At 42.1% G+C, this 26,573-nt stretch overlaps 3 protein-coding genes across 3 annotated transcripts in view; all 3 read left to right on the forward strand.

The window, feature by feature from the left end:
• LOC104357198 (pantetheinase) overlaps positions 1 to 1,416 on the forward strand; it is a 6,929-nt gene extending 5,513 nt beyond the window's left edge. The window contains exons 7-8 of the mRNA XM_042796146.1: positions 821 to 991; positions 1,381 to 1,416. Coding sequence (XP_042652080.1) covers positions 821 to 991; positions 1,381 to 1,416 — 207 coding nt within the window. The remainder of the gene's footprint in view (positions 1 to 820; positions 992 to 1,380) is intronic.
• LOC104357197 (pantetheinase) lies at positions 827 to 13,053 on the forward strand. The gene is given in 11 exon segments (XM_009962586.3): positions 827 to 991; positions 2,795 to 2,978; positions 4,711 to 4,952; positions 5,057 to 5,187; positions 6,934 to 7,126; positions 8,552 to 8,843; positions 9,983 to 10,081; positions 10,084 to 10,355; positions 12,116 to 12,286; positions 12,546 to 12,558; positions 12,561 to 13,053. Coding segments are annotated over 9 exon segments (1,497 nt in total). The 5' UTR covers positions 827 to 991; positions 2,795 to 2,978; positions 4,711 to 4,739; the 3' UTR covers positions 12,674 to 13,053.
• A 1,379-nt stretch (positions 13,054 to 14,432) lies between these two features.
• Positions 14,433 to 23,633, forward strand: LOC104357199 (pantetheinase). Its single transcript, XM_032983183.2, is given in 9 exon segments — positions 14,433 to 14,835; positions 16,662 to 16,893; positions 16,998 to 17,128; positions 18,216 to 18,408; positions 19,008 to 19,299; positions 20,295 to 20,401; positions 20,403 to 20,669; positions 20,840 to 21,010; positions 22,301 to 23,633. Coding segments are annotated over 9 exon segments (1,758 nt in total). The 5' UTR covers positions 14,433 to 14,590; the 3' UTR covers positions 22,421 to 23,633.
• The last annotated feature ends 2,940 nt before the right edge of the window (positions 23,634 to 26,573 follow it).

Genomic DNA, 26,573 nt, shown 5'->3' on the forward strand with positions numbered 1-26,573 from the left:
TTTTGATTTAAGGGGTTTAAGAGGAGGCACTTCTTAGGCTGCTCTGAAAACATTTGTTTTCTTCACGATGCATTTTGACTTCATTAGGGGTGTTGATCCTGCTTTTCAATGTTATAAATCATGAAAGTGAAGACCCTGAGTTGACCCTGTGCTATAACACTTCAAGGAGGTTTCCATATATGCATACAAAAGGGAGATAATATTGTAGTTCTCCCTGTCTTTATATGGATGCTGTTGTCACAACAGAGAGCTGTTTTCTGCTCAGTGGTTTTTACCATTGTGCTCATGTGATTCTGTAACATGTGGTTGTTTAACAAAATTAAGAAATTAAATATGGATATAACATTTGTATTCACATGGCTTGTCAGTGTAATGACTCACTTAAATTTCACTGTTTGGCTTTTGTTAATGTGCTATATCTTTGTATCTTTTCTCTTATCCTTAGTGTATTCCCAATAGAGTAGACAAATAAGTATGTCTTCCGTTCTTTAGGAAACTCAGCCAGAGCTGAAGTAATTTCCCTAGGTGACAAACTATTCCACCTCTATGACTAAATGCATGTGCAGTATGCATGAATGCACTCATAACTTATAAACACACTTGTGTACACACACACAGAGTGCTTTGATGTGGTCATGGCAAAGAACTGTCTTTTTACAAAGTTTCAAGTGCCAGCCACGGATCCTTTTGGCCTAAATAAACGAGTAGATGTAATGGATCATTTTTCCATCATGACAGCCTTTCTTACAATCAAATCCAGATCTTGACTGTTGAAAGATTAGTGATATTTTGCCTTTCTGCATCCTCCTCCTCCCTGCAGATATGCACACTGCTCAAGTGCAAGAGCACAGACCTAGACACGTGTGGGCAGCCGGTGGAGATGGCTCAGACCAAGTTTGAGGTGTTCTCCCTCAGCGGCACATTTGGCACCAACTACGTCTTCCCAGAAGTCTTGTACAGCGGGGTGCAGCTGGCCCCGGGGGAGTTCCAGGTAATGCAACACCTTTGTGAGTTGTCTGACTTGTAACACAAATGGGCAAAAAGCCACTACAGGACACAGGAGCAACTTGGTAGTTATCAGTGCCCTCTATTTCCATAATTGGCTTGAGTTCAAGGCAGCTTTCTTTCTGCCTGATTTTCTTGATTGCAGTCGTACAGCAAGTCCATTTTGCCAATTCCCTTCTCCCCTGTCCCCCCAAACTCCCTAGAACAAGATCTAGCTCAAGAAAGAGTGTAGTTTTTCTCAGACTTTGTGGTAGCTCCAGGTGAGCTCCAACATCTCTCGACTAGGTCAACATTAACGAGTATATTATTTTGTGTCTGTCATACCATAGTACTGCTTTGCTGATGTTCCTCTTTAATTTACTTTTGCCTAACTAGGTATTAACTGATGGACGTCTGATAAAGTCGGACTAGTACATCAAAGCCAGTTTTGAGTGTAACACTCTTTGGGAGGTGGTATGAGAAGGACCCTCCACACACACAGCAAGCTTCACCATGATATCACTGCAGATGCTTTAAGATCTCATCTTCTTGTTTCTGTAACGCTAATTAATCATAATGTTAATTAATGTTAATTAATGTTATACCCATAATTATAATGGCATTCTATTTCTCAAATTGCCTTATCTGACAGCATAATCATTCCACACTTATTTGTTACTTGATTTTGCAGAAAAACTAAGTTACTCTGCTTTGCAGTTCTGTATGTTTTTATGTGATAGTGTTGGTTGTCATAGGCTTGACCTTGACACTGGGGACAATAGAAAATAAATTCCTCTGACTTCAGTGGTGTAGAATTCAGGCACATAGCAGTGGGTTGTGGCCCAATAACAACTGATTTTTAATTCTTTGAAAGTTTTGGTGGAGAATTAGAAGTAATTTCCACAACACTGTTCTGCCCTATCTCTGAACACACACTTTTCTAAACCAGAAATTAACAGAACCTTTGAAGGCCAGTGGTTGATCTTTTATCATTTACTTTGAAAAAAAAGAAAACAAGCCTGGAAACACCATTGCTTCAGAAAACAGTTCTTCGGCTCAGCACATAGTGTAATGTGTTATCACACCATGCCCTAGCGTACAGTTGGATGAGTCTACTCGAATCTTTCTGGCCGCAGTTTTAGGGTGTGGAAAATTTCCTTTACACAAAACTATTCATAACTGTGCCACCTTTTTCAAGCAGTCAGCTGGGTCCGTATCAAAAATTCTCAAAAGCAGCTATTTTGCAGATGCGTATCTGTCTTCCCATGAAGTGTTTGCTCATGCTGGTGCAAGGGAGAGTCAGGACTGTGCTGTCAGGTGTTGGGAATTGAGCAGATTGAACGCACTGGCACATGTGCGGGTGCAGGCCCTACGGGCTATACTTTCTAAGCCAGTGGACTGGATTACTTTGCATGGCACAGCTATGATTTCTATGTGTGGTTAATTTTGTTGTTTGTTCTGCATGTCTGTTTTGAAATAAAAACATTGCTCACATTTAATCAGACCAATATCATAAAAAAATAGACTCGCAGGATGCAAAATACATTGTTACTGAACATAGTGAACATCGTAAAAATAAGATTTTAGTCTGTAAATGTATTAAATTGTAACCGTCTACAATTAATTTAATAGAAGTAATAGAAAACACTCTACATTTTTGTGCAGAAAAAGTACTGTTTGTCTACCTTTGTAACTGCGTCCTAGGACACGGTGTCTTGTTGCTGCTAAGCAACGTAACTATGTGCTGTTACCAAAAATGAGTGGCTTCCGACTTCCTCACCACTGACCACGTGTCCTCACTGCCTTACAGTGATTGTGTGGTTGCAGATGTGAGCCTCCATAGGCTCTCCACATCAAGATTAACTCTTCCAGTCAGGAGTAGTCTTCCTCACAGTCTCTCTTAGCACGAGAAAAGGAGCAGGACCACAATCTGAAGACCGACTACCTCTACAGCTAAATTGATTTAGCACCAAATTGCATCCCATTTCACAAAAGTAAGTCCTCAGGCAACAGCAGAGATGGGGGAGAGTGCAGTACAGGGTGGGCAGATTGGGAGGATGGAGGTTTGAAAAGCAGAGGGAGCTCTAGGGTAAGCTTCCTCCTACATTGCCTGGAGTGCTGTAGTTTTGTTAAGTTTTATTTGTGGGTTGGTTGCTTAACTGGCATTAGTTCCTTGTTCCTGAGTGAGCTCCCAGCTCTGCAGGCAGTAGGCAGTGGTGCTTGCTGGTACAGAAGCAGAGAGGGGTGTCTCCATCCCACCGTACTACAGAAACCCCCCTGTCCTGGCAGAGTGAACTTTACAGGGCAGTACCCTGGCCCTTCACTTGTAAATTTTTCTGCTCAGCCCTGCCAGACTAGTCACTTTTCTGGGCTGGCTGTTGTCTTAGCTGTTGCTAAACAGGGCAGCATTTACTGCTTCCTTCTTCAGACTTATGTCTGATTGTGGTTAATGTGACTCAATCCATGTTTCATTTGATAAGAAAAACAGGGTGGGGGCAAAAGACTTCCAAGCTACATTACTTCAATTATCACTGAAATCTCTATTGCAGCCTTTTAAAGGCTTGTATTTAAGGCTCCTAAATGAGCATGCTGTATCTAGTAATGTATGTAGATAAGTACTTAGAGATGAATGTTTCCAGATGCAACTCAATGTTCCTAATGGTTGAAACCCTCAATCAGCACTACTCTTTCAGGGAAGTCTCTGGTGCTTGCATTCACCCACATTTCTGTCTTTTCTGAGATAGATCTACAGTGACAGTTTGCTGTGGCTGAAGGCAGACAGCCTGTTCTGCTACCCACTCTTCAGAAAACCTTTTTCAAATGAGAATACTACAGCTACTAGAAAGTCAAAAAATTGAAAATGTCATAGCAAAAAATGCCTGTGAACTGACTTGAAGATTTAAAATGAAGGCCTCTCCATACACAGCATGATCCTGGGAACAGGAAAAGTGATCAGAGGAGCAGGCATGCCACTGCACCTGGTGAGCTGGCCTGCTCTTCCTCTTTGGGCTAGCGACAGCCAGGCAATGAGGTGCTTACCTGCCTGATTTCAGATTAAAACATTCCCTTCAGATGCATATTTTCTGGTGGAAGGCTGTTGGGAAGTGATGTACAGCTAAGCAGAAGTGACTGGGAGAGCCACTGGGGTAAATGCAAGGGACAGTTCTGTTCCCAGCACATTAAGTGTATTACATCTAAGTACAGAGAGATGCTAATGTAATGACTTTGGTCTGAAGAAACTCAAGGAAGCAAGCTGCACATACTGATGCATAGAACAGGAACTGGGAAATATGAAGACACTAGAATAAAGCAGTTTTTAAGACCCTCAGTTTTGCTGCTCAGACTTCACAGAAGACTAGCTCCAGGGGTGACACATCCACCTTTCACCTGGGTGTCAGAGTTGAGCCAACATAGATAGCAAGTCTATTGTGATCAATGGCAGAGTAATGTATAACAACAAATATTGGACTGTTACTTTTTAGCCATGTGTTTAATGACTTATTTTTACATTGTCACAATTAGTCTTGATGTTTCACAGCTTTTTAGTCTTGTTGAGTTGTGACATCCTTAGTGTGTCTTGTTTTACTTTCCTGTATGTCACCAGTGGCAGCTGATTCCGAGGTCATGCTTTAAGAAACCAATACTTTCTCCCTCCCTCAGAGTTAAACTTTGTCCCTTTTTTCTTTTCTATGCATGCTCCTTTTGTACCGTTTGTCCATGACTCAGAGCATTCTACGGACTGCGAGGCACCAGCCATGCTCCCCTCCCGGCCTCTCCTGCGCGCTGCAGTGTTTGCCCTCACGGTCCTTCAGGCCTTTGCCTCCGACACCTTCACTGCTGCCGTCTACGAGCACGCCGTCATCCTGCCAGATGCCACCGATGAGCCTGTTTCTCCTGAGGACGCTTTGGCCCTGATGAACAAAAACATGGATGTCTTGGAAGGGGCCATCAAGGAAGCTGCCCAGCAGGTACTGGGTGTAGTGTGAGTGTTGTTAATTACTGTTTTCTCCTCCCACTGACCCTCCTGGTTATCTGCTGATGGGTGAATTCTTAACGGAGCCTGTTGTGTCAGGGCGCCCACATCATTGTGACTCCTGAAGACGGCATTTATGGCTGGCATTTCACGAGGGAAACCATCTACCCGTACCTGGAGGATATCCCTGATCCAGCAGTGAACTGGATTCCCTGCACCGACCCCACAAGGTGATTTTTCTTCTTCAGCGATTTATGTGGTTTCAGACTAGTGTCTCCCAGGGTCATGAGCTGCTCCCAGTAAATGCCTAAGAACTGCTAATGCTTTTGACATGAGGGTAAGTTTCAATTAAAGTTGCATGTGAAGGTAAGTTACATGTTTAAATATATAGTATGCCCGTGAGTAATTGATGAGGGAACTCTGTTAAGAAAATATTTTTTGAATTAGACACTTTCAAGAGAAATTCAAACAATATACGAATTTTGGGTTACTGAATGTAGAGAAAACACCTTTTTTTTTGCGCTTGGAAAAGCTTTGATGGCAGAATATGCTACGTCTCGTTCTGCTTTCAGTTTTTTCACACTGTTTTGAGTGGAAACTGATTGTGAATTCTTAACACTAGTCTTTATTTGTTTTGTTGGCTTGTTCTTTTTTTTACAAATGCCATGTTCAAGCAAAAGCACACACCATTTTTGTGGCCAGCCAAGAACTAATTTCTGAGCAGCTGGTAACAGAGATGATGAGGTCAGTAGTCACAGTCCAAACCTCTGAGTGATACAAACCCAGAAACTTTTAATCTTAGTTTTTCACTATTAAGATAAGGTAAAGTTTGAATTGCTAGAGTCTGTGCTGTAGAACACGATCTGTCATCCAGGCATCATGTTCCAGCAGGGACAAGGTAGCCTATAGTTGAGTGCTGGACTTCAGCTCTATACAGCATGCAATAAGTGCTCAGCTGTGAAACTACAGCTGTGCTGTCCCTTTTTCACCACAGCTTTCCGCACCTGCTCAGTGATGAGGTGCTTAGAGCATGCTATTACATCCATGAGGTTTTAATTCCTCAACAGTCCTGAGATGAAGATTCACAATGGGGAGAAGTGCAAAATGTGAGACTTTTTACTGAGACATAAGTAGCTAAAATATACGGAGTTTTTCCATGAATGTGGAGTGTGGGGTGACAGCGTAGCTAAGCAGGTCTTTATTCCAGTTCTTTGAACAGTTAGTTTTTGTGAAGGTGATCTGTTTGTCGTTTCAGTGCTCTAAATCAGGGTTTTCATTAGTGGCTTGTAGGAATATAATGCCCACCATCGCAGCCTGGCATGCCCTATTCCTTTGTGCTATAGATGTATCTTGCATGATGGTCCTCCTGTGTGGCCCGTGCTCACCTTGCAAAGCCATATGCATCGCTACCTTACAGAAGGGGATGTCTGCTCTCTTTCCAGCCTGGTACAGGTGCTTCAGAGTTTCTGCCCGTTTATCGCACATGGCCTGTCACATCTTGAAATGAATATCCCACTGCTGTTCATGCCCTGTCTAGAGGACTGTGTACTCCCATGCGTGGGAGGAGACTAATTGCCTTGACCCATCCACTGCACTGTTCCACAGTTCAACTCTGCTTGCCAGACACTAAGATATTCTCCTGTGTGACACCAAGTTAGTCTTCCTCTGCCCAGAGATTCCTCTCCTGCCCTTTCCCAGCCCTAGGATTATCTGCTTGCTTCAAAGCACATCCTGGGTGCTGTGCATGCTAGCAGGCCTCCCAGGGGTGGCACATCCCTCTGGATGCCAGTGGGAGGGCTCCAGAACCTACCTCCAGGTTTGGGAAGCCACCTGAGGGAGTGTTGCAGCAACCCTGTGTATCTACCTGCCCTGCCATGACTGACCAAGTCACTCCAGCACCCCAGTGGTAGATGCCACTGAGAACACAGATTTTGTTAGTCTTTTTTTTTTTTTTTCTTTTCCCTAAAATGCATTAGATTTGCTCATGCTCCAGTGCAGGAACGACTCAGCTGCATGGCGAGGAATAACTCCATCTATGTGGTTGCAAACATCGGGGACAAGAAGCCATGTAACTCCAGTGATCCCGGCTGCCCCAGCGACAGTCGCTATCAGTACAATACCGACGTCGTCTTTGACCCAGAGGGGAAACTGGTGGCTCGTTACCACAAGGTAGAGTGGCCTTGGAAAGTCAGGAGCAGTTTTGCCACTACTGCCAAAATGTCTCCGTTTGGCAAGAGAATTAAATGACAGTCATTGTCCCATGGCAGATTTTTGCTTCTGACTCCAAATTTTCATTTGCTGTTATGTTTCTCAAAACAGACTAGTATGAAAATAGATTGCTCAGGTCCAGTTTAGTGATATGTGGTTTTGGTTGACTTCCTCAGTTCATTAACTCCCTATTACCAGAAATCCTGCTGCTTAAGCATCTTTAGTTTTCAGTGCCAGGTTTTCACTAGACTAGCCATTCACATTCCAGGATTTTAAAATGTTAATTTGTATCTCATCTTAGATGAGTAGCCTGATTTAAGGAATACAGGACCTTTCCTATATTTTTTTTCTTCTGTTGAAGTTTCAGCACAGTTTTGCATAACAGGAATTATCTGGACAAAATCATGGACCTAAGCTGGGTGTAAAAAGAGATAATGTCAGTGAAACATTTTCACCAAATGGAAATATCTTTCAGTTTTATGTGTCTACCTGAAAGGTTCATCAAAGTTGTTTGGGGCTCATATGCCAGCTATCAAGCCAACGTGGCTAGTCTGAAGTCAGTTGTTTATTTATTGCATTTCGGGCCCAGTATTTCATCTGGTTCTTCAGAGACAATGCCAAGATATTTCTTTGCAAGCAAACTAGGTGAGCGGGACACTGATAATGTAAGTCTGATCCCCGTGTGTGAGCCTGGCACAGCCCAGGTGCTGAGTTACAAGTTCAGTAAACTTGAAACTCTTTTCTGGCTCAGTGCACGTTTATTGTCCAGGTCACCTGGAGATTAAAGGACTCTTTTAATAAACATGAATGTGAAGGAAGAAGGAAAATACTGGAAAATAGAGAATGTCACAAACTTGGATTTTTCTGTTGGCTGAGGTCATCTGCCTTTCCCCCATCACCACAGCTTTTGTTTTCTTCTCCTCTCTGCAGTCTCCCAGTACTGTCTTGTGCTTCTTGCTAGTGCTGTGTGCTTCCAGTCCTTCTGTGCATCTTCACACCAAGGTCACCAATCCTTCTCTTGGCACCAGATCCTCAATGCTACCTTTTCATTATTATTTCTCTTCTGTGTGGCTTTCGGATCACCGGAATTAAAAACTAGGTGGGGAGAGTGGAGAGATTATTTTTATGAGAGTTGCAAGTGGCTGACACCAACAGACCTGCAGATAGCTGCTTTAATAGCTAGCTGCCAGGGCAATATGTCCCTCCCCATATCTACCTTTTGGGCACTATGGTGACCATAAAATTTTAGCCTGTCTTCCTATGTGTGAAGGCTTCAAACATGGGTCAAAAAACTTCGCTAGTCATTCTGAAAAGTTCTAGGAAATGACTCCAAAATATTGCAGTAAGTGCCTTTAACTGATTTCTCTTTTTTTCCTTCCCCTACAGTATAATCTCTTTATGTCAGAAACTCAGTTTAATTACCCAAAAGAACCAGAAGCTGTCACCTTTGAGACCCCCTTTGGAAAGTTTGGCATTTTCACTTGCTTTGACATCCTTTTCCATGAGCCTGCCGTGGTCCTGGTGAGAGAGTTGCAGGTGGACACCGTGCTCTTCCCAACGGCTTGGATGAACGTCCTGCCGTTTCTGACTGCGGTTGAGTTTCACTCTGCCTGGGCTATGGGCATGGGTGTCAACTTCCTAGCTGCTAATACACACTACACCAGCATGTCAATGACAGGTAATTAATTTTCACTCTGTCTGAAAAATCTTTATAACATGAATCTTTATCCCCTGTTCTGCAAGGTGATTTTGCAGAGGAATATAATGAATTTATCTGGAAGGCTAAGAGTCTAGTCACCAAATTGTAAACCTGACAAATGTTGTCCCTGCTGATGCCATACAAGGCATAGCAAAACCTATTTTCGGTTCTTTCTTTTAATGTCTCTAAACAAGTAGTAAGTTACTGCCCCTTCTACCTGAGTAGAAACTTCTGAAGTGTAGACTCTTTTCCTCTCCACCTCTAAGTCTGTGATTGAATGCCAAACTACAAATGTACTTGTAGACCACATACATGACTCCATTTATTCTGGCCAAATGAAATACTTAATTATTTGTAGCTGTATTTAACACAGTTGTAGAAAAGTGTTAAAAAAAATTTTCAGACCTGTTGCAGTAATGCTGCTAAGAAGTCTCCATTTTCTTTTAAGAGCGTAGCACTGATTTTCTAGAGCTTAGCTTATGGGATAGTGTATTTCAGCTAGACTAGAATCTTTACTGAGCTGTGAAACCATAGTATTGGCTTGGGGCTTCTCATTTGAAATGCCTGACAGACTACTGCTTGTCCATTTCATGTGGCTCTTCAGCAGTGATGGGTATGACAGATCTTTGATTTCCCTCTGTTGCTTGGTACCGGTCAGGTCTGAATTCCACACGTGTGGAGGAGTTCTCAGCCAGTGTAAACAGGGCTGCACAGCTGCTATCTGTGTTCACTAGGATGGGCCCGTGATACATGCCTGTGTTGTGTTTGGATGCTCTTAATTAGTAGATGATCCTTTTATATCAGTTAGATGAGAATAAAGGAATTCTCAAGCAACTGTAGCATACAGGAGAAAAGAGAACTGGGGAGGCCGTAAACACAACCACAACATAAAATCCTCTACCTTTGGCTACACTGAGCAGACTTCACCCAGAGAAATAAATGCTATTCTTTGCCAGAGTGTGAGCAATATGTACTGAGTTGCTAATGGTCACCTTTGGTGAGACTAAAATTTCTGTAATATTTATAAAAAAGTGGATAAGCTAGCAGTAGGAACAATTAAAAGGACAATGTGAGTTTTTTTTTTTTTTTTTTTGGACTGACTATTGTGCTCTCCTCAGGGAGTGGTATTTATGCACCAGACGGAGCCAGAGCATACTACTACAATATGAAAACTGAGGATGGTCACCTCCTCATTGCTGAACTAGACTCATACCCTCGCTTTCTCCAACCTCTCCACCTGCTGTCAACTGGAGCTCATATGCTTTGAGTGTTGAAAGATTCTCACCAAATAATCATGATTTCGGAGGACTCATCTTCCACGACTGGTTCACTTTCACTGAGCTCACTAAGCCTGAGGGGAATCTCACCATTTGCCAGAAAGAACTCTGCTGTCACTTGAGCTACAAGATAGCAGGGAAACAAGAAAATGAAGTGTATGTGTTGGGTGCTTTTGATGGGCTTCATGTCGTTGAAGGACAATACTATCTGCAGGTAATGATTCTTTGGAGGGGGATTACTTATTTTAGGAAGCTTCTTTACAGGGAGAAACATTCAGCTCTAGGGGAAAAAAACAATGATTTTCTTGTATGCTGGAGTCCTGGTGTCCTATTTGTTAGCAATGGGAAATAGTTGCTGAAACATCCAAGACTGCTTACCTTTAAATCCAGCAAATTCAGTGGAGAGGTCTCCAAGCCCCTTTTAAATTCCCAGAGGGTGTGCTCACTATTTTTTTAAGCATTCAGTATTGGCTAAATTTAGGTCCTCTTTTGTAACTATCTGCACTAAGTGTTCTGAATCCCCTCTGTAATCTTCATGAAACAGTTGCTGTGAAAAAATCAGTTGATCATATCTATCTTTATGAGACACTCTGGTAATTTAAATTCACAAAGATGTTACTTTTTTGTCATTACGCAAATCATAGCAATGAATTTTACTGAAATAGCATATGACTTTTACTGGAAAAAGTAAAAGCTTTTTTCTCTTCCTCTCTCTTAATCAAATGTTTAGGAAGACAATAAGCTACATCCTGGTTGAATTTGCTTAAATCCATATTTGAAAACCTTCTTTGCCTTCATAATTAAGTTATTGTGCCAGTAGATTATTCTTTTTTTAGTTAGTTACTTCTGTCTGTCAGCACGGCTTTTGCATATCAGCTGGTACAGACTCCAGGATATGGGGGGAGGTCTTAAAGAGCAAGCAACTCATCTAATACATTTGAGAAGGTAGCTTGAATAAATTCAGTTCTTGATGAGCTCACTTGGAAAATTTATTTCAGTGATCGTGGAAGCCGCCAGATGGTCTCTACCAGTACTGAATTTTCTAGAGAAGACAGGAATTTCTACTCTTCCTTTTTCCCTCAGCACGTTTTTCATTTTGTCAGAACATACTGAGAGAATTTTATTCTTCATTTCTTTGCTTATTTGCATTTCAACACAAAACCATGTTTGCTGATGAATAATAGTTTTGATATTTGCAAATATGCTTCTTCTATCCCCCAATATCTGACACAAATAGAAAAGCTCCATCACCTGTCAGCAAAACCAGCCAACATCTTTTGAACCTTTACAGGAGTTCTAGTCCTATTTCATGATGTCCATAAACATTTATCAGATAGATAATTAACTCTAAGGGCAAAAGGGAAATATTGACATTCCTACTTTCCTCTGTGTGCTGGAACTACTAACACAAAGCTGTGACAGAGGATGCTAACTTCATCACCTTGATATATATTCACCAGGAGTTGGATAAAGAACATCAAATTTATATTTCCCATGGACTACAAAGTCATCTAATGAATTATCATTAGAAACATGTACAAATAGCAGTAAGAGGACATGTGTGTACAGTTGCACAATGTATCCATGAGGAAGACTTTGTTTTATTCGCCTGAAATTTCCATTCACAAACTCATCTTATTAAGACATGTCAGAAAGGAGCATTCAAACAAGACAACTGACAATTGTAAGAATTAGTGGAAGTGACAGGATTTGGCTTCAGGGATGAAATAACGTGCTCTGGCAGCACTTACATTGTTATTTCTAATTACTTAGGTAACACAGGTCTGGAGTACCCCCAGTCAGATCAAGGGGTAAAAAAAATAACCTACAACTAAAAAGGAGTTGCTTAAAGATTATGAAAGAGATCCTGTGATGGTCACCTGCTCCGACACACACTGGCTTTGATGACACAAGGCTTACCTACCAGAGTGTTTCCATCTTGCTAAATATGTTGTTGGCTTCTCCTCCCTGCAGATATGCACGCTGCTCAAGTGCAAGAGCACAGACCTGGACACGTGTGGGCAGCCAGTGGAGACGGCTCAGACCAAGTTTGAGGTGTTCTCCCTCAGCGGCACATTTGGCACCAACTACGTCTTCCCAGAAGTCTTGTACAGCGGGGTGCAGCTGGCCCCGGGGGAGTTCCAGGTAATGCAACACCCCGGAGCTGTGTCATGCTAGGTTCCCTGCAGGATAGTCATGAAATAAATTGTCTCAAAACAGCCAAAGTGGACTTGCTCATAGTGAATAATCAGATCTATTAAACACCTTTTAATGAAGTCAGTAGTTTCAGTAGGAGATATGGTCTGACATACCTTCTTCCTGTTTTGTCACATCTTTCTGAGCTCTTAGCATGTTCATATGGATACTCCTTTAATCACATCCTTCTCTTACCTTTTTCAATCAGGTATTGAATGATGGCGCTTGATAAGTAAGACAAGACCAACAAAACCAGTCATCACTGTGACACTTTTTGGACGGTGGTATGAAAAAGATCATCTGAAACAAGACCCACAACCACCAGCCTTCCCATGATATTCCCATAACTGAAGTTGTACACTATTAATCTTACATCCAAATAAGATACATCATCCTCTACTATAACAATCCCAATTATGTTTCTTATTTCTAGTTGCACAAATTTCTTATCAATGTGCTTTGTTTAGTAATAACGTAGCAATATAATTTCATTGCTACCGTTTTTGAGAAGTATCTATTTCTATATCGTAAGATTACTAATCTTTTATTAATGAAAAACAGCAGTTGTGTTTCTGTCTCTGTTTTCTGGATTTTTATTTTTCTGACCCTCAGAAAACCTATACTGTGGGTAAGAGGATACATTCTTATCAAAATAGCATTGCATATTTTATGATTGCAGATTAATATGAGACCAGCAAATAAAACAGTGAAAGATGTGATTTGTGGCAACTCTATACCAAAAAGCTCAATATGTTTCTAATACAACTGCTTATGCTGACTTACACAAGTCAGCTGTTTTACCCCATTTATACATTTTTTTTCTTATTTATGTTGCTTTGGTTTAATTGCCTTTATGCTGCTGGTGGACATTGTGTGGCATGTGGCAGCACAGAATAGTGCATCATGGAGGCTGAGCAAGGACTCCAGTCAAAGAGTCAACTCTGAAACCAAACCTGCCACCACTTCTTGGTCAGAACTCAACATGAATCATCATTTCTTTGAAATCTCTGTTGGAATTGAAACCTCAAAATATTCTGCTTGCCAGTTCTGAACAACAGCTTGTCAATGCCTTTTGGCTGCACTGGATGCTATTCAGCACTGAAACTGCTTGCACACAGGAAAGGGTCACCGAGTGACCTGGAATCATATAGCAGCTCCTCCCTCCCATCTTCTCTATTTCTTTCTGGTTATGTGACACTAACATATGTGAAATAAGCCTTGCCCTTTACTCCTTCGTGATAATGCTGGGTGGTGCTTCCCTGCAGATAAATTTGCTGTGGGGATTAGGGTATTTAGATTTCTACTTAGGACCTCCTGGTGATAAGGCACTGTTCACATCTTTCCTTCCTCTTCTCCCCCAGAGACCTGTGCTTTGGTAATACTGCTGGACCCTAGTGACCTTCCTTCATCATACCAGTGTATAAAGATGTTCATGTTCTGTGGCCGTGTCTTTAAGAGTGTTCATAGACCCCTATTAGTCTAATTTCTCTTTCCTTTTCCCCACAGTGGCACCATTCCTGGTCTCTGCATGGTGCTTTCAAGGTCCTCAGTCCCATATACTTCTGTTATGGAGCTGGTGAGATGTTGGGAGTGCAAATACCTAATCCAAACTCCAGCACTGATTATCACTGCTGTGCACCATATGACCTTTTCTGCTTTCAAATGTAAATAGATAATCACATGTGACATAACATAGTGTCATGTCTAACTCAATGACATTGTTTATCAAAAGCTCCAGACAATGTACTCTGACTCATGGAAGCTCAACATCACTGCTGCTAGAGCCACGCTCTCTTAAAACCTTGCTCACTGTTTTAGTTAGTTACTGTCTGACCACAGGCTGATCTCAGTCCAGCAAGGGTTATCCAGTGTGATCCTCTTCCCATGGGTACAAACTCACTGCAGAGACTACTTGTCCCCCAGGAACCTTGTGGGTGATACTACAACTCTCTCCCAGGGAAAGGATCTGGATTTAAGGGAGGCTGTGGCACACAAGAAGGTCTCATCTTGCAATACAGAAGTGATTCAGTGGCAGTGCATGGCCAGTCTTGGAGCCGAGAGCAGCCTCTTCAGGTTTGTTCACTGATAATACCAGTCCTCTGGCTAAGGGAATGTGTGTGACAGTAGTATATGGTCCCAGCTCTGAATCTGGTGAGTATCTTGAATTCAGGATTTGGTTCAAGGCCATTGTGGTTTGGTTTAGGTATATTTGTGTGTTCAGTATTTTCCTATAGAAGACTGCCATGAGCCATAATGGCACTAAATTCTTTTTGCTACAAAGATTGCATAACATTTATCGTTGTGAAATGTGTTATTGTGGGAAGTGAGTCAAGCATATGGAAAGAAATTCTATGCAAATCTACCCATTATCCACACACCAGCTCAGTCTATATAAAGACAAGGCTACATGTAACCACCAATAACAATAAACACTTCTTAGAGGGAAGTGCAGCAAAAAAGTGTTTTGTTACCTCACAGCTGAGTCAGAACCAAAGAAGGTAAGAAATTTGGGCAACCAGATAAAAGTGATTTTTGTGCCTGTGCATCTTTAGCTTCAAGGTTTCTGCTGGAGTGATCTGTAGGCATAAGAAAGAAAATTTGGTAATTGTGGCTCCCATTCATGATGCTCTTCCAATAAAGACCTTTGGGGACCAGAGATCTTCAGAGCTCAGTTACTGAGCAGTGTGCTGATGGGTTTGCTCAAACAACCTGTCTGGCAGCTCCCATGCAATGTGGAACAGCCCTCAGAGGCCCCACAACTGGTGCTGTGCCGTGCTGAGCTGGAGCCCTGCCTGCATCCACGCCCTCGAGTTTGGGCAGGAATGTGTCCATGCTGGTTTTTGTTTGAGATTTCCCAAACTCGGACTTGTTTTCTTGCTGTGACCTGAGCTTGCCTTGAACTGCATTACTACAGCAATGCCACGCCTGCCTGAACTTTATAAATCTGGCAAGTGACATGTTTCTTCAGCTGCAGCACAGTGGTGACTTCTCTGTCGGTGGTGTAAGGCAGAATTGCTCAATGCCAGCACCACTCCTGCCTTTGATGTTGCAAGACTTTCCGGGCAGGGTGACTGCGTATCCTGGTGTCGGCTTTCTGCCACTCTGAGGAATTCCCAAGTTTTGTTCAAGACTTTCTTTTTAAAGCCTCCTGCCTTTGTGTGCCCCTGGCCTTCTCTTGGGCGACTTCCAGGCTCTGGACATGGGGCTTCCTAAATCTTGTGCCTCTGTCGTGCTTCTGGTGCTGGCGGCCCTGGGCAGCTACGTCTCAGCCATCTATGAGCACAGCATGGTCTTGTCGGAGTACACCAAAGTGCCAGTTTCTCCTGAAAAGGCCTTGGTGCTTATGGACAGAAATAAGACTTCTGGGTGAAACTATGTAGTGAAGAGAAAGATATTGTCAGGATGAAGAACTTTTTCCTTGGTTTCTTGCTGAGTGGTAAATGATTAGCCAGGTTATGTTCCTCTACCCTAACAGACATACTGGAAGTTCTAACAAAGGTCTCTTTATGAAGCAGCTGAAACTATAGTAGTAATATTGTATTTCTAAAATACTATGCAAAAATTGCTGTCTGTGAGGAAAAAAAACCTGCTTTGTATGAGTAATTTCAAATTGCTTATTGTTCAAAAAATGCCTTTTGTGACAGAAATAGTAAAAAAACCATGTTTAATTATTTCTCACAAAACAAGCGAGTATGTTAGCTCTAGGCAGAGACCAGCACAGTTCAAGGGTTAGTTTCTATTGCAGTATGAGCGCAGGAGGGAGGACACTCTCAGGGCACCTGCTACAACTGTAATAAGCCATTGGCCAAAGGCAGGAGGCATGGCAGAACCACGTGTCTCCTAAATGTAGATGAATCAGCTACACTGTGAAGCACAGGAGCTATACTTCACACAGGTATTCTGCCTTCAGCACTGACTGAATTATTAACTGATGGCAGCCATGCACGGTAAGGTTATATGGAGTAGTGTGCCCTAGCCAGGGGAGTCTGGACTTGCCCTGAGATGGGTTTGGAAGGCTGGAGAGGGATGTAAGAATGGACTGTGCAACTGTTCCTTCCACAGAGCCCCTTGTAGATCAGAACTGCTTCTGACATGCTTCTTTAGCCTTTTGTTCACCTTTTATTTACAGCATTTCAACCTGGAAACAAGATCCAAATCCTAGAGATGTTTCTATGACTTCTTACTATAAATAACTGTCCTGATGGTTGGCAGAACTACACTGTACCTTCCCAGATTACTCAATAGAAGATTATTCCCAAAGCAAACTTATTAGTCTTTACTCCTCCTCTTTCTATCCGGTTTATATTCTCCATGCTAAATCCAGGAGACGCGAGGCACCAGCCATGCTCCCCTCCCGGCCTCTCCTGCGCGCTGCAGTGTTTGCCCTCACGGTCCTTCAGGCCTTTGCCTCCGACACCTTCACTGCTGCCGTCTACGAGCACGCCGTCATCCTGCCAGATGCCACCGATGAGCCTGTTTCTCCTGAGGACGCTTTGGCCCTGATGAACAAAAACATGGATGTCTTGGAAGGGGCCATCAAGGAAGCTGCCCAGCAGGTACTGGGTGTAGCGTGAGTGTTGTTAATTACTGTTTTCTCCTCCCGCTGACCCTCCTGGTTATCTGCTGATGGGTGAATTCTTAACGGAGCCTGTTGTGTCAGGGCGCCCACATCATTGTGACTCCTGAAGACGGCATTTATGGCTGGCGTTTCACGAGGGAAACCATCTACCCGTACCTGGAGGATATCCCTGATCCAGCAGTGAACTGGATTCCCTGCACCGACCCCACAAGGTGATTTTTCTTCTTCAGCGATTTATGTGGTTTCAGACTAGTGTCTCCCAGGGTCATGAGCTGCTCCCAGTAAATGCCTAAGAACTGCTATTTTTCTGAATCTATTAAAAATCCCAAGTACTGTAGAAATTAGATGCATTAAAAAGAACTCTTAATTAAAAGGTAATGGGAATATACAAAGTAAAAAGCATTGAGACAGTCTGACTATAAAAATTACAAAAGGAGGAAATTGAGGAAATTTTAGCCAAAATCACTATTTTTAAAACATGTAAAACTTTATCACTACAGACTAATTGTGAAAATCTTCTCTTAAGGTAAGCTAGTATATTGTAATGTCAGATGCATAGATTAGACAAGGTGATTCAGCTCTCAGGTCATGTTGCTGGGTGATTTTTAAATCAAATTGCACAAAATATTTGTCTAGATCTGAAAGAAGTGTCTTTTAGAAATCCAACCGCTTGCACAATCTGCCGTGTTACACAGGGCTGCTCTGAATGTGTGTCAGCAGGGGACACCAAGGGGACCAAGTTCATGTCTAAGCTAAGCTTTTGTATTCTTCTCTTCTGAGGCTTTAAGAAGATAGAATTAGGGACTTCTCAGCTCTGTAAATGCCGTGTACACTTTTTACTAAAGGCTTATGGGCAGCTGCTTTAAACAGAGTGAAGAGTCCTTAAGAAGTCTAAAATGGCCTTTTGAAATCAAGGCTTAGATCTGCCTGAAAATTTATTTTTAGGTGATTTTAAGTTTATGTCTGTATACTGATTTATACTCTCTCTTGTTTTCTGAAGCTGTCCATATCTTTGTATGTGTGTTAGCTGGGAATTATATCCACACAGAAAATAACATTTTTAAGGGTACGGGAAAGAAGAACACAGGGACACCATTTTTCAAAGCTAAGAGACCAGCAATATAAAATCATGCTATGAACAGAGAAGAAAATGAACAGAAATTTGTATTCGATCTACCCCTTTTTCAGTGCCTGGGGTTATGCAGTTAGTGTAATAGTAAGTTTGAATGCATTTCTTCTGCATCTGAACTTAAACTTGTAACATTTTTTGTTATTTTTCATTCACCAAAAATGCATTAGGTTTACTCCAGCACCAGTGCAGGAACGACTCAGCTGCATGGCCAGGAATAGCTCCATCTATGTGGTTGCAAACATCGGGGACAAGAAGCCATGTAACTCCAGTGATCCCGGCTGCCCCAGCGACGGTCGCTATCAGTACAATACCGACGTCGTCTTTGACCCAGAGGGGAAACTGGTGGCTCGTTACCACAAAGTAAGGAGTTGCTTCAGCATCAACCTGTAATTGATTATCAGTATGTTTTTCATCTCTCTGGCACCAATCTCAGCTGGTTTATACAGTAATTTTACATTATTATAGAGCGACAACCAATCCAGGATGATCTGATACAAGGATCTTATGGTCAGAGGGAACAGCAAGCAGGTGCTTGATCGATCAGGCATTATTCCCAGGAGCACAGCAGCTGCAGAGTGCATGCCTGATACCGGACACTTAAGGGCTACATTTATGATAGTAAATGGGAAAGAAGCAGTGACGGAGTTTTCCATACTCAGTAAATGCTAGCTGGTCCTCGGCACAGTTTTAGCCAAGTCAGAGAGTGCTTTTGCAGGTGACACCTGGGCAGGGTGTAGAAGTTAACATTGGCTGGGCACTGCTTCCAGGAGGCAGCTGGGGCACAACCACCCTGTTTTGCAGGGGGAGAGAGTCAGCTGTGTGGATGCAAATCCACTGTACCAGCCAACTAAGGCATCTCAACCCCTAGCTTTGCCTAAAGCCTATCTCAGACACAAAAGTAGTTGTTCATAATCTTGCCTTATTTTTGGTTTCTATTATGCCATTTTCTTCACCTGCAGTACAACCTCTTTAGAAGAGAAACTCAGTTTAATTACCCAAAAGAACCAGAAGCTGTCACCTTTGAGACCCCCTTTGGAAAGTTTGGCATTTTCACTTGCTTTGACATCCTTTTCCATGAGCCTGCCGTGGTCCTGGTGAGAGAGTTGCAGGTGGACACCGTGCTCTTCCCAACGGCTTGGATGAACGTCCTGCCGTTTCTGACTGCGGTTGAGTTTCACTCTGCCTGGGCTATGGGCATGGGTGTCAATTTACTTTCAGCAAATACTCACAACATCAGCTTGGCAATGACAGGTGAGTTGCATTTGGGAAAAGGGAAATTGCCTTCAGAGTACTGGATTCACAAACAAGCAGAAATATTTTACAAATAGTGAAGTCTCTGGAAAATAGTGTTTCCATCAGACTAAAAATCTTCTTGATGTTGTATTGAATGTAGTAAACAGCTTCAGGCAAAAAAAAAGTTGAATGTTCTGGGAGAGGTAAAATTAGAAAGTCTGGGACATTAAGTTTTGATAATTTAAAAATGAAATTTTGTTTCAATAATAGCACAAAGTTTCACTTAAATTTTCAGCCTCTCGTTTAGAGACAGCATTTCTCATTTAAAATTCAATCAACAGTTAAATGGAGAAAAAAATGTTTTAAACAGAATTTAATAACCTAAAACCAAAAGAAGGATTCCTCTTGTATATTGAATAAAACACTTTCAGGTTTTTGTGGCTGCTGCAGAATTAGAGATATTTATGTTTTGGTTTGAGCTGAATAGATATTTACTTCCTTTTTTTTTTCTGTCAACTGATGAAATGTTGCTGTAGCTGCACCTCTAACTTTTCCCTGAAGCTGAAGTGAAAGTCACAAAGAAACATTTCTGCCTGCCCTAAATAGACTGAGCTGAGTTTAGGCCACAGCCCTCAGTTTCCCTCCATGAGACAGAGTTATCCCTATGGTTTTCTTCTTCGGTAAATATGCCACCTTTAGGCCTCTGATTTATAGTTAAATGAACCTAAGTTCTGAGGAAAAAAAAGGGAAGGTCCTGTGTCAAATTGCCATTTAAGGCTCATATTCAAGGCCCAGTGAAGCACAAAACCTGTAAAGTTAAGTCATGTTTTTACGTTAGAATGGGTATTTTAGTGGTTCTGCTCTTTAAGGTTCTTCCAAAATTCTCCTTAATGTGTTGACTGAAAGTAGAACCACTGAAAAAATCCACCGGCGTGACACGGGGGGCGGCCGGGCCCTGCTGAGCCGTGCTGCGGGGTGGGGGCTGACAGAGGGGCTGGTGGTGTCTCTGGCAGGCAGCGGGCTGTTCACGCCGGAGGGACCTGCTGCCTACCATTACGACAGTGGGACTGAGGAGGGACGTCTCCTGCTAGCAGAGCTGAGTGCACATCCCCGTCTTTCCCCCACCTACCCCCCCCGCTGTCAACTGGAGCTTGTATGCCACAAGCATCAAGAAATTTCCAGAAGAAAAAGACACTTTTTCTGGAGCTGTCCGACGGGATATATTCACTTTCAGTGAACTCAGGCGCAAAGCTGGAAATTGCACAGTTTGCCAAGGAGACCTCTGCTGTCATTTGGTCTATCGGATGTCAAACAAGAGCAAAGACGAAGTTTATGTCCTGGGTGCATTTGATGGGCTTCATGGTTCTCTCATAAAATACCACTGGCAGGTAATTGATTTTTTAGAGGTGAGTGTGGGTGGTATATGCCTACATCCCGGCCACCCCAAAACACTTGTCCATTACTGCCTCATGACAACTTTTCTTGCTATCAGATACAGCTCTTGATTGTTGAAAGCTTAGTACTATTTTGCCTTTCTGCATCCTTCTCCTCCCTGCAGATATGCACGCTGCTCAAGTGCAAGAGCACAGACCTGGACACGTGTGGGCAGCCGGTGGAGACGGCTCAGACCAAGTTTGAGGTGTTCTCCCTCAGCGGCACATTTGGCACCAACTACGTCTTCCCAGAAGTCTTGTACAGCGGGGTGCAGCTGGCCCCGGGGGAGTTCCAGGTAATGCAACACCCCGGAGCTGTTTCACGCAAGGTTTTTCAGCCTGTGGTTCTGGAAACCAAAATGGCAGCAAAGTCCCATCCAATAACTACTTTCTTTGGTTCTGTGGACTGTAACTCAAGGGGACATTTAAATGGATGGATTGAATTAATAGTTACTGATGAGAAGATATAAATGTTAAGGCTAAGGATCTCTTCAGTGTTTTCTTTAGCAAATATGCCTTCCCCCTTCAAATTCCAAATCTATAAATAGCAGCTTTCAAGGACCTATTTTCTACAGTTTCTGCTAATGGGCATTTTAGGAGACAAAGAAATCAATTATTCTGAGAAACTGTCCAGGCAAGAAAAATTACTAATGAGTATCATGCGTAAGAGCAGAGATTCTATGCAGTTTAAAATGTTAAAAGGGATTTTTGAGGGTTTTGTTGGTTTTAATTTTTTCATTTGAAACTTCATCATATGTTTTTGCCAAAGCATGCTTTCATTCATAAAGCTTAGATTATGTTTACGTAAGAGGCTAAATGATATCTTACTTGATTTGGAAGAGCTATTTAATCGTTTACAAGAGACAATGAAGACAGTGAAAAAGACTTGTAAAGTTTTAGGGAAATCAAGGGTTATTTTTTTACAAGATGGAAAAACATTGCTCATCTGCGTATTTATTTTGAATGGGATTTCTGTAAAAACATACACATCAAAGGATTTATTTGTATGCTAAAATATGATCATGGTCTAATTTTAAAAAAATATTTTTTATTTTCTTAACAAATACATGCTTATTGTTTGTCACAGAGGCTCTTAAAAAGTTGCAGGTGTTCACAGTCTATGAGCAACAGTGATTTCAAACTGATCTGTAAAAAATAACTAAGAAAGTCAAGATATATCCAGTAGTTTGAAATTCTCTACTTCCATCTGGAAATTTCTGGGGATCTACAAATCCAAAAAGATTTCAAATTACCATCCTAGATATGTATATAACCTGCATCACCATGTATGAATATCTAATGAGAACCTAACAAATCAATTATTCTCACCTTCTCATGAGGTGGAGAAAATTATCCTTTTTTTCCAAAGATTGATCTGGAGGAAGTTTTAAAGACCTTCAGGTTCCAGGAAATGTGGGAAGGCTATGGCAGAATCAGAGAGAATTCTGGTTTCTTTCATTCTCATAATTGTCTTTTAAAAGCGCTACATCAAAGTATTCAACAGCTAAGGCCTATCCTTTCTGTACTATGAAATATTTCTATGCTGATAGTGGACTACTAATGTTATTCTTTCTCTTTTCAACTAGGTGCTACGTGATGGACGTTTGAAAAGTAAACACAGCACATCAAAACCGCTCGTAACAGCGACGCTTTTTGGAAGGCTTTATGAAAAGGATCTGCCGCATCCTCTGCGAAACTCCCCATAACATAACCGTACACAGGAGGGGGATTTCCTACTGGGATCCATCTCCTCATGAGCTGTGGAAGTTATCCTGTATCATTCTTGTTCCTCAATCTTGGACTTCTGCTCAGCAGCCATAGCAGTTGTGTTTATTTAGGAGAAAGCAATGTGATCACTCTGCTGTGCATACCTTTTTTAATAGTGCTCGAGATAGTGAAATTATTTTATAGTATGAATTCTCTGTCACATGAAATCTTTTATTAGAAATCATTTTTCTCCCAAAGATATCATGCCAGGATCACATTAGAAAGAAGACTGATACTGAAATGTTTGAAATGTAAAGTTTGCCAGTTTGCTGCAGAACAAATCTTCTCCAAGGAAGCCTTTCTGTCCCTTTTGCCCTTCCTGTTTGTCAGACTGTGTAAGCACTAAGTGTCCATGTTTCTCAGCCTAACACACCAATCAGTAGGGCTTCCCTAATGCTCAATGGGCCTTGGCCCCATTCTGACCAAAGGACTGTACAATGAAGAGAAAACCAGATTTGAAATGGTTTTAGGTGCAGCCTTAGAGAAAGTGGTCTTCCACAACCCACACAGACACTGAGTTTGTCTGAGCTCCATAAAGCACCTTCAGTTTTGCAGTCCCTCTGAGCTTGCACTGTACTGTGCATGGCAGACAGGTACTGGGTCCAATGCATTTCAGATCATACCACATAAACATAGTGTGCCAATACCTTCTCCTGGGCATTTGGAAAAATTCTTCAAAACTGCAAAAACGTAGGGAATAGGCAATGTTTTAGTACCTGAAACATATTTTACCATGTAGTGTGAGAAAAGGGCATTATTTGGAACCTCTAGCAATGATACGTAAAATTTGTCAGTCCTGGGCCTGATTTCTATCATGTTCTGCAGCAAATGGGCCTCATTTGTACCACATATGGCTTGGAGTGGTCTCTGTTTCAATGTTTATCCCATTGCATATGCTTATCCTTTTGCGTCTACTTCCCTTCACATCACTGGCTTACAGTCTGCACCATACTTAAGCCTGAGCTGTGCTACATGTGGCACATATGAAACACTCTGTGGCTTCCCACCCCATGCACACCAATGTATGTTATCCAGGAGTTGTTGAAATCACATGATTTCTGTTTTCCCATGTGCTACTGCTTTTCAGCACACAACTTTGGAGGCTTGTTCCAGGACTTTTTTCATCCTTGAAATAAAACAGCTGAGCTTGTACTGAGGGGAGGGACTGTACTGATTGGGAGCAAGCTATTCAAGACAGGCAAGGCCTTTTCTCACCTGAGCTGTGGTTGTAACCCAGACCAGTCTTTCATCGAACAGAAAAGTTTTGGCCAAGAGATGTTATGGCTGACCTGTGGCAGTACTAATCCCACAGGACTGTTGGGTGTGTAGTGTGCATGTGGTCCAGAATTTCAAGATGCAGATGGCCACGCTGAAGGGTGGGAGCTGACCCTACTTCCCGAGCCAGCCTGGTGCACTCCAGGAGCCCCTGGTCTTGCCCATAATGGGCAAAAGTTTGGGAAAGGCAAATGAGACCAAGCATGCTGGTGAAGAAGGTCTGCAGTGTCATCCTGTTGACCATGCAGGTCTGTTGGTTTGCACTGGGGACAGCACAGCCAGGCAGATATGGTGGAAAGTGTCTCTGCAGCAGAGCAGCCAGGAGCTTTGCCCTGGGGCTGGTCCCCATGGTCGAGCTTCCCCATCCATCCCCAGGGCTGCTCACTCAGCCATCAGCCCTGGGAGAGCTCAAGGAAATGTTCTGAGAAAGGCCAGAGCTACCCTGACTTGTAAACTCCAGTACTGAAAAATATCCTAAAGTGGTTTTTAACTTGAAAACACAATTCTCCCTGATGCTGCTTAACCCTGCTTTGTCCCTCTCTACCCCCAGAGGAGGTCCCTCTGATATCTTTCTGTTCTAGTCTTGGTTGCTCCATGAGACAGCTCAGGCCTTGGCTCCAGCGGGGTATGGCTGGACGAAAGAGGGAGCCCTGAGTGGGGGGAAGGCTGCTGTCTCCTGCTGCCCTCTCACCCCACGCTGCACCGCCTTCTCCCACACCCAGCTGCTCACCTCTACCTCCCCATGGGCTGCCCTTCGGGCAAAGTACGCTTTTATTACCTGGCCCAGAATTGCACACATGGAAAAAAAAGACAAAAAAAATAAAAAAAAAAGAGGAACTGCTACTGGAGTGGCATGTGAACAAAATTTGACTTTTGCTTTTGTTGTTGCAGTCAAATCACTTGATTAACATCTTTTTGTACTGGTGGGAATCAACAGCTTTACATGCTAATCCACAAAAAAAGAAGAATCTGTGGACATTTTAGAGATAAATGCCTCATAGATGGATCTGCGGCACTCTTGAAACAAACAAATACTTTGCAGGTTGCTGGTACTCTAAATCCTGAATATTTCATGTACTCCGAATGGACACATAATTTATGAAAATCTTTCTGAAACTGAAAAAGAATATAGTTGGGAGACCTGCACTGAACAGAATTGTAGACATTCAGTTTATTATTACAAGGTTTATCTTTCTCCTATCAGGTTAAACTTCCAAAAAATATCTGTAACTGTGGAGTCAGAGTTCATTAGTGTTAATGAAATTGGGCCCCTGGAGAGATAACTAAATTTTAAATAAATAGTTTTATTTCATTCAAGGGTAGATTTTGTGCCATGTTCTTCTCCCTTGTCACTATTCAAGCTGTGAACATAAAAAATCTCTCACATATTGCTTGCTGGCATTTTTGAAGTGTGGAGTAATTCCCAGATACATGCAGAGCTGACTTAGGTTGTCAGAGCTGGAAACGGGTAGGATACAATTGATATTGCTAGTTACATAACTTGTAGGTTATCGGAAAAGGACTCTCAAACCTCACCATTAGGGATGCAGAAGTCCAGGATTCTTTGAAAATTATACTAACTTCAAATTTGAAGAACACTTGACCTGTAGATTTGCAAGATTTGTTGCACAACTTTCCTCTCCCTGAGATGGTAATGAGGGTACCATAAAATGAACCACTGAGGAATTTATTAATCCTTTTCTCATTTCTGATGATAAGGCAAGAAGTTAACCAAGCAGAGGATGAAGCTACACGGACTGTTGCAGCAGTCTCAGAATAGCTCCATCATTTTAATGCGCAAGAACTGTGAACCCTGCTTTTAGGTAAGGATAATACTTGTTCAAAGAGTACAAAAAGCCACCAGATCTTCAGCTGAGGAACTTGGTGGTCATAGTGACTAGATGAAGGTCAGCTTTAGGAAAGATGAGTTTTTGTAATAAAGGCCAATTTCAAATGATGCAAATTACAGAAGCATTCAGAATACAGAAGCAGAGAGGTAATGAATGACCAGGGCAATTCATCTAGAGCAGTTTCTGTTGAATTAATGGAAAGTTAACCAGCTATGCACTTTCCTACCTGCTAGGTGGGAGTTAGAAAAGAGATATCATTATCTCATCTTTGGGAAAAAAAAAAAAAAAAGATCTCCCCTACATTTTCCTTATGGGACAAAATTTGAGTTTCTGAAAGAACAGGAGTGCTTACTAACTCTGGGGCAGATATGCCAGAGGAGAAGAATCAGATTAATTTATATGTAATCCACCTCAAAAGCTACTCCAGATGGTATCCTAATGAACCCCACCCTTTTCTGAGCTGGAAAAGCCTGCTCTTCACACATCGATATTTCTTCCTTATACCTTGATGCTGGCCAAAGCAAACAAGATCCACCTGTCCACAGTGTTTCTGATCACACAGAGAGAAAAACAAGTCCTTAAGAGATTTTATTGATGCAAGGCTTCAGATGAAAGTAGTTAAAATACTGTGTTAAAACAAACACGATCCAAACCTTACAACTGACTTAAGTAAGACTGATAACAACTTTAGGGAAACTTTAACTCTGAGTAAAGTCTAATGTACTTTATTGTACATACTGAATTAAAGCAAGCAGACCTTGAGCAAAAATAGAGTGACAGAACCTCAATAATATGCATTTTTTTTTAAAGAGAGCAGGGCACTACAGCCATGTCCTTGTATGCATGTTTTAGTCATCATAACCTTGAGTTATCCATTAAGTAATGTGGATCAGTGATGTACAGTCAGAGATTGTGCAACTATTAGACCTAGTAACGCAACACTAAATGTTTATGAACAACTCATGTT

Source organism: Tyto alba, unplaced genomic scaffold (assembly GCF_018691265.1).
Source record: "Tyto alba isolate M040663 unplaced genomic scaffold, T.alba_DEE_v4.0 Super-Scaffold_22, whole genome shotgun sequence".
In the NCBI taxonomy this organism is placed as follows: Eukaryota; Metazoa; Chordata; class Aves; order Strigiformes; family Tytonidae; genus Tyto; species Tyto alba.